At 36.9% G+C, this 18,058-nt stretch overlaps 1 protein-coding gene across 1 annotated transcript in view; it reads left to right on the top strand.

The window, feature by feature from the left end:
• The window catches only part of LOC131680448 (protein lozenge), a 160,699-nt gene that overhangs the window by 17,131 nt on the left and 125,510 nt on the right, over nucleotides 1-18,058 (top strand). Inside the window, exon 2 of the mRNA XM_058961164.1 lies at nucleotides 3,643-4,295. Coding sequence (XP_058817147.1) covers nucleotides 4,049-4,295 — 247 coding nt within the window. The 5' untranslated portion in view covers nucleotides 3,643-4,048. The remainder of the gene's footprint in view (nucleotides 1-3,642; nucleotides 4,296-18,058) is intronic.

Here is an 18,058-nt window from a genome sequence, read left to right as displayed (position 1 = left end):
GTCAAACGCTCGTTTGCGTACCTTCATTCATAAAAGTTCAACAATATTTTCAAAGAATGTTGCAAATTGTCAACTTGATAATTCCAAAAATACTCCAAATAAACTATGAATGTGCTAAAGTCGACAAAGTCGCATAGAAATTGCTTATTCCAGAGCAGAATTTACCGGTCTAAAGTGTATTCTACTTCACTCCGGTTATGTCTCTGACATTACCCACCCATCTTTTTAACTATTTAATTTCGACTATTTTCCTGAAAAAGTTCAAAAAATGAACCCTTTAGGCAATTTTGTTCTCTCTCGATTCGTCATAGTATCAGGCCATGAAATTGCCTACAGATATGAAATTTACACAACATTTGGAGCGTTATTTCGCATTTCGATACACATATTTTACTGATCAAAGTTACCCCGAAAACAACGTATGAAAATTTACAACAAAGTAATTTTGCTTTTATAGTAAAACGAAATAAAATACCCAATAATTTGAACATTTACAATCTATGGGTAACAGCACTTGTTTGAAAAATGCAAACAGTTGCATCTACTCGAATTTAAGATAGTTATTCGAAAAACTTTTGAAAACATATTTTGTATTTGTCATATATACACCAACAGGCAATGCAAAGCCCCAATGATGTCATAATGCTAAACTTATTACTAAAAGTTGTTAAAAACTTTGATAAAAATAATAACAATATAGTGAGGAAATTAGCCGAAATTAACGGGTCCGTTGAAGGTTCTGCAAAATCGTAGACGTAGAGTTGGGCGAGACAAATTAAAGTCGAAAGCCGATGCGTCTTGGTTGAAGATCCTTTGATGGCCAGTAATGGCCTCGTGCGTGCTATAATTAGTGCGTCGAAATGGCAATCGGAGCAGGAGCTTGTTACGCGTTGTTCGAGGTGCGACATTTATGTTAATTTGCTCCAAGATCGCTGGGCAATCCAGATGACCTCGCAAAGTATCAGCAACGAACAAAGCCCTTTGTGTATTCCTTCGAACAAGCAGGGGTTCCAAACTAATCAGCTAGCACCGGCTTTCGTAACTTGGCAGACGGACGGGATCTTTCCACGGCAACCTACGAAGCGCAAAACGTAAAAAGCGTCGTCGGACTGGAGGGTTCTGGAAGAACCACTCTAAATGATATTTTACTTTTCTCGTTGTTGAATTCATCTTTTTAGATAAATATCTGAATAAGTAAAATTATATGGATGGTTATGCAATGAAATCTGTACGGAACTTTTCGTAAGGATTCATGACCTGGCTCAGAAGACAAAAAACAAGGCGACAATCCAAATAAATTGGCTCAATTAGCACATTCCCCACGTTGTTCGGAGATTAAGCAGTATGTCTCAAAACTTTAATGAGTGTTACAATATCAACTTTTCGATTTTAAGTGATCTTGGAAATTTTCATTCTTATATTTAAAATGTGTGTGCTTATGATGCTCGGTAAATATTAAGATATTTTATTTGAAATAGAAATACATAATATGATTCTACAAGTCTTCTTTTACAACTTTAATGGTGGTTTTGAACAAAAATAGCTTTAGATTCTCCTGAACTTTTGAATTAACTAACAATATTTTTGGATAAAATACAACACAAAAAGAAGCTGAAATCAGTCCATTAGTCCCTCTTGTAATGTAGGTATACACAACATTTAAAAACCAGTAAAATCTGTTAAATGATGCGGAAATCATCACACTACACTATTAAACAGCATATAACAATGGTAACATAATTTGAGATTTTTAACTTTTGATCAGGTTTTGAATTTACTCCTCTGTGCGGCGCCGCACACGAATTTCGAACAACGGGTTGAAGGCGTAAAAAACTTGCGTTTCCGCGAACCCGCATGGACCAACACGGATGTTGAAGCTATGCGACAATTGAAATTAATGCAGGCTAGGATTTGTACTGGAAAGTTGTTTGAAATTATCAGCATTTTTTCTCAATGCACAATAGTGCAGTTCTGGATTTTTCATGTCAACGGACACAATTTTGCCAAGCAACTGCGATTCCCTCACTTGCATCTTTGGTGCAACGAATTGCATAACTTTAAAATTCACAGGATGTCAATAATACGCTTCAAAGAAAAACTACAAAATTTGCTCAATTTCTGACCAGTGAATAAACCAGTTGCAATAATTTCGTGTTCACGCTTTACTAAATGTAATAGGTTGTAAGATCAGTTGCTTAGGTTGACGAGACGACGCCACTGCACTGGTTGGGATATATTTTCCACCGAACCGGTTTTCAAATTCCCAATTCTTTCAAAAACCCACTACCCCATCATGATTACGATCGAGAAAATTGCGTAACCCTGCCAAATTTATTTCCTTTTCCCTCGCCTAGCGATTGTCTACATTTCGACAGGTTTCCCCAAAACACAATTTACCCTCAAATATGTAGATATTACCATTTAGCACCTTCCCGGTAAGTTTAGTTGATTAGAATCGTCCACCCTCTCTCATCACGAACGCAGTTAAGGTTCATTCCTTTCCCAACCATCAGGAAAATCCAAATATTCGCGTTGATCTTTCAAATGCTGATCCGATCCGATACAAAACCAGTTACTCAGGGGCACGCTCCGTATGCGTACTATTTATTTATGCTGCCAATATTAATGGTGACAAGATACTGACAGCGCGTCGACGAGCGGTGGGATCGTCCAACAATCCGGAGGCATGTCCGTTGATTCGTAATGATTAAAGGTGATTACTCATTCACGCGGGAAACAAACATCGACGAGCGGCGTGTAGGAAAAAGCTGGAAGTCTGATGGTCGTGAGCTTTCTGTGAGCATTTCGTCATCTCTCGGCGTCGTCCGAAACTCCGCATCGACCGGTAAGCACGCCACTTTGTGGCAACAATTTCTACGTACGCGAAACAAATTATAAAAAGGGGTATTCCGCAGAAATCTGTTCGTGTGGATTGAATTGAAGTTCGGTTAATATACAAAATTACCGCTGCTTGGCGTTTTTTCGAGCATGGTGTGATAAGCAAAGAATTACCAAGATTGAATTAACACGAAATCGAATATGCTGATGAAGCCTACAGCTCTTTATCACATTGTAGCTTTATCCAACTAATCAACAATGGTAGCGCTAAATTTCAACTGGGTAAGATATTTGATTGGCCAATTCGGTCTGTTAGATACTGATGAGACGAAGTCGAAACACAAATTCGTGACTTACTGAAATAATTATTGGGACAATATGATGAAAGAACTCAGCAAATAGATTGAAAAATTAATGTATATCATCCAATCTCTATCCGACTACCCTATAGCCAAAACCCTATACACAATGTAAACCAAACCGAAAGCCACACTCATCTGTTTGACCAGTGAATGTTGGTTTCAATGTTTATCCTGTGGGCTAGTTATATGTGTACACTTACCCACTAACGTGTTTAGGTGACGACCTACCTCCCCGCTACCGTGGACACCACCCAGACAGTTAACCCTGAAAAGCAAATCAAACAAAGCCATCGGCAACCGTTTTGCACCCACCGCGGTCAACTGTAAAACGCATCAACTAAACTAAACAAATATTATCGATTAGAGGCAGTGCAGCAGACAATACGTCCCTACATGTAAGCGGTAGTAATTAATAAGTTATACCCTCTTTTTCTGGTTTCAGTTCCTGGTTGAAATTGAAATAGTGGTTAGAGTAGTGTACGTGGGTGTGTGCGCGAAAAAACGTTCACCGTCGGTATCTGGGTGTACGCAATTAAATCACGCATAAAAGAGTTCCGTTCGTCGATATAGATATAGATATACGATCTACTAGCGTCAGTTGACCACCGAATAAACCCGCGCGCCGAGTGACTAATAATAATCGATTGTGTCAACATTGAATGGTGAGAGTGTGTGTGTGTATGCATATTAACGAAGAAATCGCGAAAGTAGTTAGTATTCATCACGGCGCACAGCCAGGTTTTGCATCAAGTGAGTAATACCACAACACGATCGCTGTTGTTCGATTCTGCTGTGAACTGCTTCGCGCATAAAAAGCCTTCAAAATTGCTCCGAAAACTTCGTTCCGAATGCATTTGCCCAGCGGTGGAACCACGGCAGCAGCGATAACACCGGGCGGCACCAGCGCCAACGCAAATACAGCGCCGACGGTCCCGACCGAGTGGGACATCTACAAGGACGAGGAGATGCTGGAACCGCCCGCCGGAAGTAACAACAATGCGGAGAATAGTTCGCCCAGCCCGGGCGGAACCGGCGATTTGTGGTGGATCGAACGGTTGGTGATGGAGGCGCAGCAGGAATATCCGGGAGAGTTGGGTGAGTTGATATTTATTTGGAATGTTGTTCTAGCTTTCGAAAAAAAAATACAACACGGGCACACCGGTCGGCTGAAGCAAAAAATCAATCACGTCATATAATAACCAAAAATGCAGCACGCCGACGGATGCAGCCGGATAGCTGACCGAAGCCATACAAGCTTGCATCAACTTTCTTCAGTCACCTACCTTATGTGATATGGGCCGGGCAGATATCGATGCTCCCGAAAATCACCGTTCCCTTCCTCAACTGGTTTATATGTGGTACCCTCACGAACATGAATGGATTAATGACAAGAGAAATCAGAACAGAACTTTTTTACCCCCGATTTATGTCGTTTCTTATTTTGGTGCTGTCTTGTTCACTGCACTTGTGTTTCGAGTGGTTTCATGTTTCATGTTGTCCAGAAAGTATTTTTTTTTCTACCTTGGGTCGTGTGTAGTGATACATATTTTCAAGCAGTCAGCACTGGTGTCGGTTAGCTAAGAGAGAAAAAATGGAGTAACTTAACATTTTTGGTTTGGTTCATCCCAATGACCTGTTTAGTTTTCGAACACACTTCAAGCTTTAGCAATTTTGCCAAGTCTTCAGCTTGTGATTATTTTTATAAAAGGATACTTCTAACGGTTCAATATAAGGCACACAATTCAAAAGTTCTGGAAACTGGAGTGAGAGCTCTTGAACGTGTATAACCAAATTACAGTTGTTACCTTTTTTTGTAGGAAATTTGTTCACCAACTTTGTATTAAATTTGCATTAAACGCATAAATAAAAATTGATTAAAAAGATGCGTGGGTAATGTCCGGGGCATACCCGGTGTGTCGTGACTGCGCTTAGTCCTGGCAATTGAAATTTAATAGTACGCACAATGAATGCTGTAGACAATACATGGAATTATTGATTTATTAACAGATTAAGGCCGAAGTGGCCTGCGCCGTATACAAAAGATTCCTCCATTCCACTCGGTCCATGGCCGCGCGTCGCCAGCCACGCAGTCTGCGAAGGGTCCGCAAATCGTCTTCCACCTGGTCGATCCATCGTACTCGCTGCGCGCCACGTCTTCTTGTACCGGTCGGATTGCAATTGAGAACCGTTTTCACCGGGCTATTGTCCGACATTCTGGCTACGTGCCCGGCCCACCGTAGTCGTCCGATTTTCGCGGTATGACAGATGGGCGGTTCCCCCAACAGCTGATGCAACTCATGGTTCATTCGCCGTCTCCATGTGCCGTCTTCCATCTGCACTCCACCGTAGATGGTTCCACCGTAGACTTTCCGTTCGAAGACACCAAGTGCGCGTTGGTACTCCACGAGCATGGTCCAGGTCTCGTGCCCGTAGAGAACTACCGGTCTAATCAGCGTCTTGTAGATGGTCAACTTCGTACGACGGCAAACTCTGTTCGACCGAAGTGTCTTGCGGAGGCCAAAGTAAGCACGATTTCCTGCCACGATGCGTCTACGAATCTCTCTGCTGAGTGCTGGTATCATTGTCGGCGGTCACCAGTGAGCCCAAGTACACGAACTCTTCAACCACCTTGATTTCGTCGCCACCGATGCAAACTCGAAGCGGGCGGTTCTCATTCTCTTCTCGTGAACCTCTTCCTATCATGTACTTTGTCTTCGACGTGTTGATGGCAAGTCCGACGCGCTTGGCTTCTCTTTTCAGTCTGATGTAGGCTTCCTCCATCTTCTCAAAGTTTCGTGCAATAATATCAACGTCATCGGCGAAGCCAAGTAGCTGAACGGACTTTGTGAAAATCGTACCACTCGTGTCAATCCCTGCTCTTCTTATTACACCTTCCAGCGCGATGTTGAATAACAGACACGAGAGACCATCACCTTGCCGTAACCCTCTGCGTGATTCGAAGGGACTCGAGAGCGTCCCTGAGACACGTACTACGCACATCACCCGATCCATCGTCGCCTTCACTAATCGCGTCAGTTTGTCCGGGAATCCGTACTCGTGCATAATCTGCCATAGCTGATCTCGATCGATAGTGTCGTATGCGGCTTTGAAGTCGATAAACAAATGATGTGTGGGCACATTGTACTCGCGGCATTTCTGCAGTACTTGACGAAAAGCGAACACCTGGTCCGTGGTAGATCGTTCGCTCATGAAACCCGCCTGGTACTGCCCCACGAACTCTCTTGCAATTGGTGATAGTCGACGGCATAGTATTTGGGAGAGTACCTTGTAGGCGGCGTTCAGCAGGGTGATTGCTCGGTAATTACAGCAATCCAGCTTGTCGCCCTTTTTGTAGATAGGACACACGACACCTTCCATCCACTCCTCCGGTAAAATCTCCTCCTCCCAAATCTTGGTAATCACCCAGTGCAGCGCTTTAGCCAGTGGCTCGCCACCGTGTTTTAGTAGCTCGCTTGGTATTTGGTCAACCCCAGCGGCTTTATTATTTTTGAGCCGGCTGATCTCCTCCTGGATTTCTTGGAGATCCGGAGCCGGTAGTGTAAGGTCTTCCGCGCGTGCTCCCAGGTGCGTTACCGTGCCATCCTCGTCGTCTGCTGCATCGCCGTTCAGGTGTTCTTCGTAGTGCTGCCGCCACCTGTTTTGCATATAAAATATTTAAAATAATCCATAAAAAATTGTAAAACGATTCATAAAAAAGTTGTCCATGTTCCATAAAACAAAACTGAAAATCCATAAAACAGTGTGAATGATCCTTAAAAAAGGGCGATTTGATCCATAGGTTATGTAAAATTGAACCATAAAATGGTCACAAAAGAGCACTAAAATAGTAATAAAAGAGCAATTAAAATCAACCAATGCCCCATAAAAATATTGGAAATGTTCCATAAAATGATACATTTTGCGCCATAAATTAACTGACATTGATCCATAGAATATTAACAATGTACAATAAAACACGTCGATATATTCCATAATATCGACAAAAATGTTCCACGGTATTACAAAATGGAGCAATAAAATGTTAGAAAAAGTCCCATAAATTTGATGAAAATGTTTGCTAAATAATTTTTATTGGTCCATAGAAGATGTAAAAATGAACATTAGAAATTCTATGTATTAATTCATATATCGAACGTTAAATTATGGTTCACGGATATGTATAAAACGATCCATAAGAAGAGAAAATGTAAAACGATCCATTAATATGTGCTTATGCACCAGAAAAATTAAATTTAATGAATTCATGCGAAATTTTTGCTATTCGAACTAATAATAAAGTATATTACATTTGGTTGAAATTCCAAACTACAACAAACAATGCATACATTATAGTTAGAAAACTTAAGCTTTCGTATCCCACTAGTCAGGTAACTGACCTTCGCTAACCTGAAATCATTGTGGCAACTATTTTAACCTAAATAAATCCTAACCTAAATAGAATCCGAGAGCGGAAATATAAAATTATTAACCAAAGTATGGTAAACTGAAAAAATAAGTTATGCTAAATAATACTCATAACAGTGACAGTGTTTTAACAAGTGAGCTTATACTGGGAGCTAGTGTGATGCGGCTTGGCCGCATATCCGAGGCCAAGGATCCGAAGCGGTGCAAAGTCGCTGAGGATCCGTTGGACGAGGCATTGATTAACCCGTAGCTGGAATTGCAAGCGAACCTGTGATCCTCTCGTTTGCCCGGTTTACTTAAACATATGGGCTATAGCTAGTTAAAAGCCGACTGAGCGGCAGCGAAGTCGGACAGTGCACTAGAAAGCGATGTGGCGTAGCCACATTAGTCAGTGTTCGTGTATAACGTGTCTGTTTTCGCTTCAGATATTTGGTATTTGCGACTCATGCCAGCCTGTATCAGTGGTCTAATAACTCTCAGCGCGATAATGTCATAGATACGCTGCCCTTTAAAGAGTTGCCACAATGATTTCAAGTTAGCGAAGGTCAGTTACCTGACTAGTGGGATATGGAAGCTTAAGTTTTCTAACTGTAATGTATGTATTGTTTGTTGTAGTTTGAAATTTCAACCAAATGAAATTTCAATCAAATGTAAATTTCGCATGAATTCATTAAATTTAATTTTTCTGGTGCATAAGCACATATTAATGGATCGTTTTACATTTTCTCTTCTTATGGATCGTTTTATACGTATCCATGAACCAGAATTTAACGTTCGATATATGAATCAATACATAGCATTTCTAATGTTCATTTTTACATCTTCTATGGACCAATAAAAATTATTTAGCAAAATTTGATGAAAATTTATGGAACTTTTTCTGACATTTTATTGCTCCATTTTGTAATACCGTGGAACATTTTTGTCGATATTATGGAACATATCGACGTGTTTTAATGTACATTGTCAATATTCTATGGATCAATGTCAGTTAATTTATGGCGCAAAATGTAACATTTTATGGAACATTTCCAATATTTTTATGGGGCATTGGTTGATTTTAATTGCTCTTTTATTACTATTTTAGTGCTCTTTTACGACAATTTTATGGTTCAATTTTACATAATTTATGGATCAAATCACCCTTTTTTATGGATCATTCACACTGTTTTATGGATTTTCAGTTTTGTTTTATGGAACATGAACAACTTTTTTATGAATCGTTTTTCTATTTTTTATGGATTATTTTTGTTGTTTTAGCAGCGCAAACTTAGGGCTGCCATTATAATATTGCACATCCAGCAAATATTAACATAAATTACATGCGGAACTATATTTGTGCCGCAAAAATTCAATGCTTTTTTACTGTGCCGTCTGAACGTCCACATGCTTCTCAATCGACTAACGAACAACGAATTACATACTTTTGTTCGTGATTATGCAAAGCGGAATTTAAAATTTCGGAAATCATTAACATCATCATCGAATTGATGTATCGAATTTCAGAGACAAAATGTAGGAGAATTCGTTCTAGGTCAATTTTAAAATCAAGTAAGAAGATTTGATTTGGACAGTGATCATGAAAATACGGAGCCAGCTCTCAGTTTTCTTAACGGCCTATAGGACCATTCATAGATTACATAACGCAAAAATTGCACGTAATTTATTAATGGTCCCTTATTGGCATTAAGTGAAGAGGAAATGTGATCAAATCGGCAAGTGGTGTCTTGGGGCATAAGCGTTAAAATTCACGTCGGAGAAATTCAAACAATTGAAATAATGTTTTATTCCAGTAACGTATTCTATCGAAAACTTCCAGTTGCTGGCAGTTACCGTCGGGTTTTCAATTAGTTGATCAGAAATATAGTCGAATGTGGCTATAAAATCATTAACTCGGTTCAAAAGAGGCGATACTGGTGCTGTTGAAAGACACGAACTGCATTAATGCATATCAACCAGATCAGGAAAACAGCAGCATTTTTATCCATATCATTTAACCCATTCATGCCCAACTTTTTTCTAGCGTATGTATGGTTTCAAAACTATTTTTTCTTGACAACGGTAGGGTTAAGAAACACGAAAAGCCTTTTTCATACATGGTAATCACAACAAACCTTATTATAACTATGAAGTACGCATTTTGGTGGGAAACAGGGACTACCCATAAAATGAATATTGTTTTTACTCTCTTTTTAGTAAACAGAATGTACGTCAGAATCTGCATACTTTCTACTCCACACAACAAAGTAAAAAATGCATAGTTTTGACTCTTTCGGCGAAGTATAAAATGGGTAATTTATACTCATACCTGCAAAGCAAAATGTATAGGTTTTAGTTTCTTGAAAAAGTAAAAAATACCTATTTTCTACTTCTTATAAGAAGTCAGTAATGCGTAAATACTGTACAATTTTTGTTTTTCAATTTCTTTCCGAGAAGTAAAAAAATACATTAACTTTTATTTATCTAATTTATTTAAATACATTTATAGGTAATGTGCCGTAATCGACTCACGCATTTTGTAGAGTAGTTGTTTGACTGAGAGTCGAGAGCTGTTATTTCCAACTTTGCAACATAAAACTTGATCATAACTGGGATTCCAATATAAAAAAATTAAGAAACTTGATATTTCAAAGAAATTAACAAGAAACAAGCATACGTACCATAGCATTATATGATTTATATTGAAGTTTAGAAGTTTCGTCCGAATTTCCTTGCCTGTGACAAATAATCGCGGAAGTAAAAAAGAAATGCTGTTTGCAACACGAACTTTTATTTGAAAATGGCCTCACGTCAAAGTGTAAATTTTCTTTTCTCTGTAGGTATACTTTTTACGCATTTTTCTTTGTCGTTGACATTCTCAAAAATGCGTAAAACATACTCTTCGTTCATAAGTAAAATCTAATTACTTTTTGACGTATAAATGGTATTCTCAAAAATGTGTGAAACATAGTCATAAAATGGGTAATCTCGATTTACCGTGGAAAGATAGGTGCTTCCATCGCAGTGCCAGAAGCTGCTCATTTTTTACCTTCCAATGCTCAATACAATTTTCCTAGAATACTTACAATAGTCCACTTGCGTGGAAAACGTAGCTAGAGACAGTCCAAATTGATAAATTTTCTCAGTTTAAATAATATTGTAAAATAACGAAAATATATGAAAAATTCATTTTCCGTCGTCAAGGTAAACTGTCCCTGGCAGCACTGCTCCATCGGAACCCTATTAGACTAATTACAATAACTTCAGTTCCAGGGCTGATCCTTATTAGTGTTGTAATACTCAAATGAAAGGCAATAGTCATATTTATTATCCTTACTTGTTTTTGTGAGCAAATTTTACCTCAACCAAAAGGTATAGCTGGTTAAAAACGTTTTTCACAAATAACATGAGCATGAATGGGTTAACATCTGAAGAAACCGATGATTCCGGGAACTGGGAGTTTCGGGGGCGTTTTACATGTTTTGCAATTTTTGCTCAAAAATCTAACATTCTGTACTTTTTCATAAAAATCGGAACCGTACAGATTCTATCGATAAAATTCCAAAAAGCTGTTATTTTGTAGATAAATCTGTACATGTGGAAACACTGCTTCTAATATTCTGTGGTTCTCGGAATTGAGAAATCTTCTATTCTTACTCACTTTCTCATGAGCGCAACCTAGTAATTCCAGTCATAAAATGAGCCGGAATTAGAATCGGTGCTGTCACTGGATCCGGAATACTAACTAGAACCAGCCAGCATTCCAGCTAGGATTGCCACCTCTAGTGAGGCTTTCACCCGGAGATTTTTACTGACCTAGGATAGGTTTCAAAAACATGAGTATCGGCTGAAACCAGACATAAATATGAATCAAAGCGAGTTTTTTGTGATTTTAGAGCTATTAAATCGGTTATGTTTATCTACAGAGAAGAAAATAAACTTTTTAATTTCATTAGTAACTCTCCTGGGTATAAATTTAGCACTGGTAGCGAAATTACCAAATTAACTGACATTTACCATTGAATGTTTTGTATTGGCAAAGCATAATGGGCACCACGATTCTGGTCCGTTCACAATAAGCTTTGTTATCCCACATATTTCGCGTTAGTAAACAGTTTTGTTGGTTTAGATAGGTGTAGAATTTCTCTTCCCTTGTTAACCCATTCATGCCCATGTTGTTTGTGGACAACTACGTTTTCAAACAGCTATAACTTTTGATTAAGACAAAATTTGCTCACAAGAACAAGTAAGGCTAATAAATGTTACTATTGCCTTTCATTTGAGTATTAATAGTTTCAAAAACCAGCTGTAGAACTAAAGTTATTGCAATTAGTCTGATTAGATTCCGATGGAGCAGTGCTGCCAGGAATAGTTTACGTTGACGACGGAAAATTAATTTTTCATATACTTTCGTTGTGTTGCAATATTATTGAAAACTGATAAAACTTGTCAATTTAGACTGTCTTTGGCTACATTTTCCACGCAGTTGGACTATTGTAAATAATCTAGGAGAATTGTATTGAGCATTGGAAGGTAAAAATAGAGCAGTTTCTAGCACTGCGAGAGAAGCACCTATCTTTTTGAAAAAAGGCTTTTTATGTTTCTTGACCCCACCATTTTCAAGGAAAAATAGTTTTGAAACCCTACATGCACGAGAAAAATGTTGGGCATGAAAGGGTTAACTGCAAAGAATCGCCCCCTACAAAAGTTTAAAAATCCGTCGTCTCACCAGACCCGAAGAAATTGATGTAAAACCCTGAGGCCCGGAGATCACTTTCAAAAACCGGAGTCTCTGGGTCAAACCCGGAGGGGTGGCAACCCTAATTCCGGCTGAACTTTTAGCTTTTTCCACAAAGGGAAAACATTCAAGTTGATCCAACTCCGGGTAGAGGTGGATTTACTCCGGGCCGCTGTGATATTAACAGCGAGGATCTGTGTGGAGATGTAAAAGTTGAACCAATGGTTGGTACAGAGTGTAAATTTTCAAAAATAAGGCGAAGAATACACCCTTCAGGATTTGCTGTTGTGGGGAATGAAAGCGATAAGCTGCTTGCTTTCAAAAGGGGCTGAATGACCCGGTGTTGATTTTCATAAAGATAAAGCAAAGACCGAATTCAACCGCTGTTCATGAAACTTATCTTTGACGGATGTAATTAAAAATTTCAACAATTCAAAATTAAATTAAAAGTTGTAAGTAGGGGTTTGCCCTCTACTGGGGTTCTTATTTGCCCGGCAGACCCCTTTGTCACGGCGACCTATGTGCCTCTACAAGAATTTCGGATTTTCGTATACAAACAAAAAGGTAAACAAACAAAAAAAATCTTAACTTTACCGTTTATTCTTCCACCGTCACTCTTCTCTTCGACAGATCCGACACAGTGAGAACGGTCGGTGTTCAGTTCCTGGTTAATTAGCTGGGGTAGCGAAATTAGCTAACCCCTTTTGGCGAACCGACACCACACCGGCAATCTTGACGGCAATTTTTACCGTCGCAGTCGCGCACTTCGCTACGCTGGTTATCGTGACTGAAAACTGTCCCGAAAACCAAACACGGAATCTGGCGGATGTCTGTATATAGTAGTGATTCGTCACCAAATACCAAAAAAACTCGATAGCCGCCTTCCTCACGATCAAAACAAATTGTTCCATACCAAAAAAAAACCGCTCCGCCGCATAGCTGTCATCCTTATGGTACAGCATAATCAGAACACTTTTCCAGCAAGAGGAGAGCGGTAACCTCACTAAAACCTATGCTAATTATACAGAAATGTAAAACAAAAATTACTACACCTATCTAGATCAACAAAATCGTTCACAAAAGCTAAAACAAAACAAAAAACGCTTTTAATCCACCTAACAGTGTGATGAGACATTTCTTATAACTCTTATCACTCTCTTCGGATATTATATCGTTTGAGAACATTTAGAACTTGATGCTTCGCGATGTTTTTGATAACACATACTACATGGGATTGTGGCAGGACACAGAGAATCGCTCAAATCAGCATAGGACAACATCAGTGCTAGAAATCTCAAACCAAATCAATGGGAAAGCGAAAAAATGGCCCATAAAATAGACATACAAACGAATTATTGGTAATGCTCTGTTAATAAAATATCTAAATTCCTCAATCAATGCATGGTGGTGGGAAAACTGAATTTTCCTAAAGGGGGTATGTATATTGTACTGAGCCAAAAAATCGATTTTTTTTTTAATCGAAATGAAGTTTATACTTTACTCAAATTTCCAACGCGACTGAGACCTAAAAATCAACGCTTTTTCTGGAAAAAAGCGATACTAGCAGTGACACCATTAAAAGAAAATCAACAGTGAATATTTCCAGACATGGTTTTATTTTCTATTTAAGAACTATTGTGTTTTTTTACATCCTAGATTGCATGATTCAGTGATCGAAACCCAAAACTTCATGAAGTATTTGAAATTATTAAATTAAAATTTGTGTTTGCTATTGAAATTGACAAAATGATAGTATCGCCCCTTTGGCGATTGTTTACTTTTTCGGTCCCACCTATTAGCATTGAAGTATCGCCCTTACGTTTTTTTTACAATACCAATTTTACAATTGGTGGGGGTTTGGTGAAAATCGATCTTACTGTCCAAACGGCATAATTCCGAAACCGTAATTTTTGAAGTTTTAAAATTATGCAGAAGTAATTTTTCAGAAAATAGTAACAGAGTTCGTGTTTAAGCGAATTTGTTGAGTCTTTATTGTAGTCATGAATATTAACCTGAGAAAAATCACCATAAATACTTCTTGGACGATATACCGCCAAAATTATTTTATCAAATGATGCGCTGTTTAACGTTTGTAAAACTCATCGAAGATACTAAACCTCCGAAATTTGCGGTTTCAAAATGATGTTATCTTGACCTTAAATTACTGTTTTTGAATATTTGACCTATACATATAATTGGTCATACAACAAAAATCAAATTTTCATCAAAATCGATCAGAACCTTCTAGAATCGACTGGAAATCGTAATTTTTCATAAATTTCTCTCTACATTCGGAAAGTGTTATCCTCGTTATTAATCATATTACGTTTTCGTCTCAACTCAACGCATTCCCAAAATAAAAACCTGTTTTAATCCACCTAGTGGTGCAATTGTGCTTTTCTCATTTGTCCAGACTACGATGGTTATGTTCAATAAAATGGTGAAAATGAATATTACATGTTCAGTACGATTTGCACATACGTACAATGGATCGACAGCCACGATCTTGAGATACTACGCTTGACCGCCGCTGGTTTCAAGCGATGTTTCAGTATCACATAGTAAGATCCGGGAGGTCCGGGTCCTGCCGAAAATTTTCAACTTGTTAAGAAATTTTAAACTAGTTTTAATTTTAAAGTAGCAACCACTCAATGCATACTCCCTCCGGGCCGGTATGATTGACGATTTTTAGAGTGATTGCATAACCTAAAGTCCAAAAAAAAAAATCAATTTTTGTCAAACATTATTTTTTTCGAGTTTACATCAAATCTCAATGTTTCATGCATTTTAAAGTCATTTGGCATCAAAAATACAAATTTGATTTTGAAAATTTTTCATTTCAGTTTATATGGGAATTTGCTGTGCGATTGCACTCTTCAACTCGTAACTCTGGAACCGGAAGTCCAATCAATAAAAAAAAATCAATTGCAGTCGATGGGAAGGTTGTACCTTTCATTTGAGACTAACTTTGTGCAAATCGATCCAGCCATCTCTGATTAACAGAGGTCACATTTTTTTTCCACATACACACATACATATACACACAGACATTATCCGATCCCGACGAACTGAGTCGATTGGCATATGACACTCGGCCCTCCCGGTCGGGATTAGATTGACGAATTTTAGAGTGAATGAGAAAGGCAAAAACATTTTTAGCAAATGTTGAAAGTTGTGCATTTTTTTAGTGCGCAGTTCTATGTTTCATAGACATTAAATCAATTTTAACGTCGCTTCCTATTAAATAAAGACCCTTATTACAGTACATCTCTACAAAAACGAGCTCAATTTGAAAAGAAATCTGAGGATTATGATTGATTACAGAACTCTGGAGTTTTCTATTGGAATGTTTTCAGGCAGGAATTTGATATTGATGCAATTAGACAACTGTGAAATCAAGACCAATAGATCACTTACATATCAGGACCCCATTTCGACAATTTATCAAAAGTCCTCATGATGTTTACAACAACAGGATATCAATGTACGGATCAGATAATTGTTATTGTAATATTGGATTAAATCAGTCTGCATCAATAAATTTTCAGCTTCAATCCAATTTTTTTTGGGTGTGGTGGGGGGGGAGGGGGGGTTGTATGGTGTTAAACCCCAAAACCTTCTCTTGGCAACGCTGTTGCTTGGAGTTATTTATTTCGCTTTTTATTTTCCGATATGTTTCAGATTGATCCGATGGTCATGAGTTAGAAAAATTGCAGTCAGAAGGTTCGCACAAATGAACATTTTTGCACTGATAAGTTATCAAGTTCCTTCCAGACAACTTGGAAGTGTTCGGTGATTATTTCTAGCGGTTGTAGATAGAAAAATGAAATACAAAATTCGTTTTATCGAAATAATGTTTGGCTTATTTCAATAGATTATTACTATATTGAAAAATAAATAGGCGACAAAGAGTAATCCACAAACAACAAGCCATAACTTTTGAAATATTCAAAATAGATATTTGAAGTCTTCAGTAAAGTTATTCGCAAAAGTAAGAGCTACAAATTTGCTGAAGGCATCATTTCGATATAATCACTTCCAAAAAAATTTGTGAAAATATCTCACTCATAGGGGGATTAATCAGCAAAAGCACAATACCAAAAGAAAGGGCATATTGCCTCCATTAAATTCACCGAAGATACTATTGTCCTAAAATAAGCCGTTTTGGCGTTAAAAATAGATTACATGTTTTTGGTCATATTTCTGGCAATGGGAAATGATAAAAATCTTTCGTCCGCATTTAATGTTAAATATCTCTTTTGATAATAGTCCGATTTCAAAAATCTATAGCTTGTTCGAAAGATATTCGTTAAAGCTGTCTAAAAATATATAAATTGTTAACCTATATTGTCAATTTCGGCAGATAATTCAAAAAAACTGCAAAAAACGCCATTTTTACGCATTCAAATATTCATATCTTGGAAACTAAACATCAGAATCAAAAACAAATTAATAGCGTTCATACTGTTTTTTAGTTCTTTAATTTAAAATTTGTTTGGATAAGATCGGTTCAGCCATTGCTGAGAAACACGAATGAGAATTTGTCCGTTACATACACACACACACAGACACACACACACACAGACATTGTCCCAAATCGTCGAGCTGAGTCGATTGGTATATAAGACTCGGCCCTCCGGGCCTCGGAAAAAATCTTGAAAGTTTGAGCGAATTCTATACATTTCTTTTATAAGAAATGTAAAACAAGATAAGGAACAGCGGTGAGCATTATGTTACATAAACAATACACTCTACGGAGAGAGTACGTACAAAGGTATATTTCCACCCAGTAGTAAATTGTTACTCTGACGAGTTACAAAGCTTGAATATTTTAAAATATAAAAAACTTACATTTTTAAAAATTTTAAATTTCCGAATTCAGAGATTTGAAATATTAAGAATTTTGAGATCTAAATTAAAAAATCGTAAAATTTAAGAATTTAAAAATTTAAACCATTCAAAAAAAGATAGCAAATTAAAAATTAAGAAACTAGAAACAAAAAAGTAAAGAGTCAAAGAATTTAGAAACTTAAGAATAAGAAAATGCAGAAGCTAAGAAATAAAAGAATCGAAAAATTTTACAAAATTTCAAGTTAAAAAATTTGGTAATCAGAAAAATTTAAAATTAAAAAAATAAAACTTAAAAAATTTTAAGTAAAAAAATAAAAATTCATAATTAAAAATTAAAAACTACACAGCTTTGTTACCTAAAAATTTAAATTGATTCCTAGAAATCTAAAATGTAAAAAATCAAGAATAAAATAAATATTAAACATAACAAATTAAAAAGTATAAAGCTAACTAAAAAATAAGGAATAAAATATTAAAAAATAAGAAAAAAAATATTTTGAAATTTAGAAACACAATAAATGTAAAAATTTTATTGTCTAAAAATCTTAACATTTGAAAAATAAAAATTTCAAAATGTATTCATTTCAAAGATTTAAAAATTTAACTATCTAAAAATTATTTGAAATTTAAAGATTTTATGAACATCTAAAAATTTGAAAATACGTACGTACAAAGAAATTTAAAAAATTTGAAGTTTAAATTTAAAAATATAAAAATTTAAAATTCTAAGCATTTAATAATTTAAAAGCTCAAAATTTCAAAATTTAAGAAACAAAGAATTTGAACATCTGGAAATTCAAAAATTTTAGTGATGAAGGATTTAAAAATTTGAAGCGCGATATTTAAAAAAATTGGGAATTTCAAA

The sequence above is a fragment of the Topomyia yanbarensis genome, chromosome 1, assembly GCF_030247195.1.
Source record: "Topomyia yanbarensis strain Yona2022 chromosome 1, ASM3024719v1, whole genome shotgun sequence".
Lineage (NCBI taxonomy): Eukaryota > Metazoa > Arthropoda > Insecta > Diptera > Culicidae > Topomyia > Topomyia yanbarensis.
Note: the sequence above shows the minus strand (reverse complement) of the source record. Positions and strands in the feature narration are given on the sequence as shown.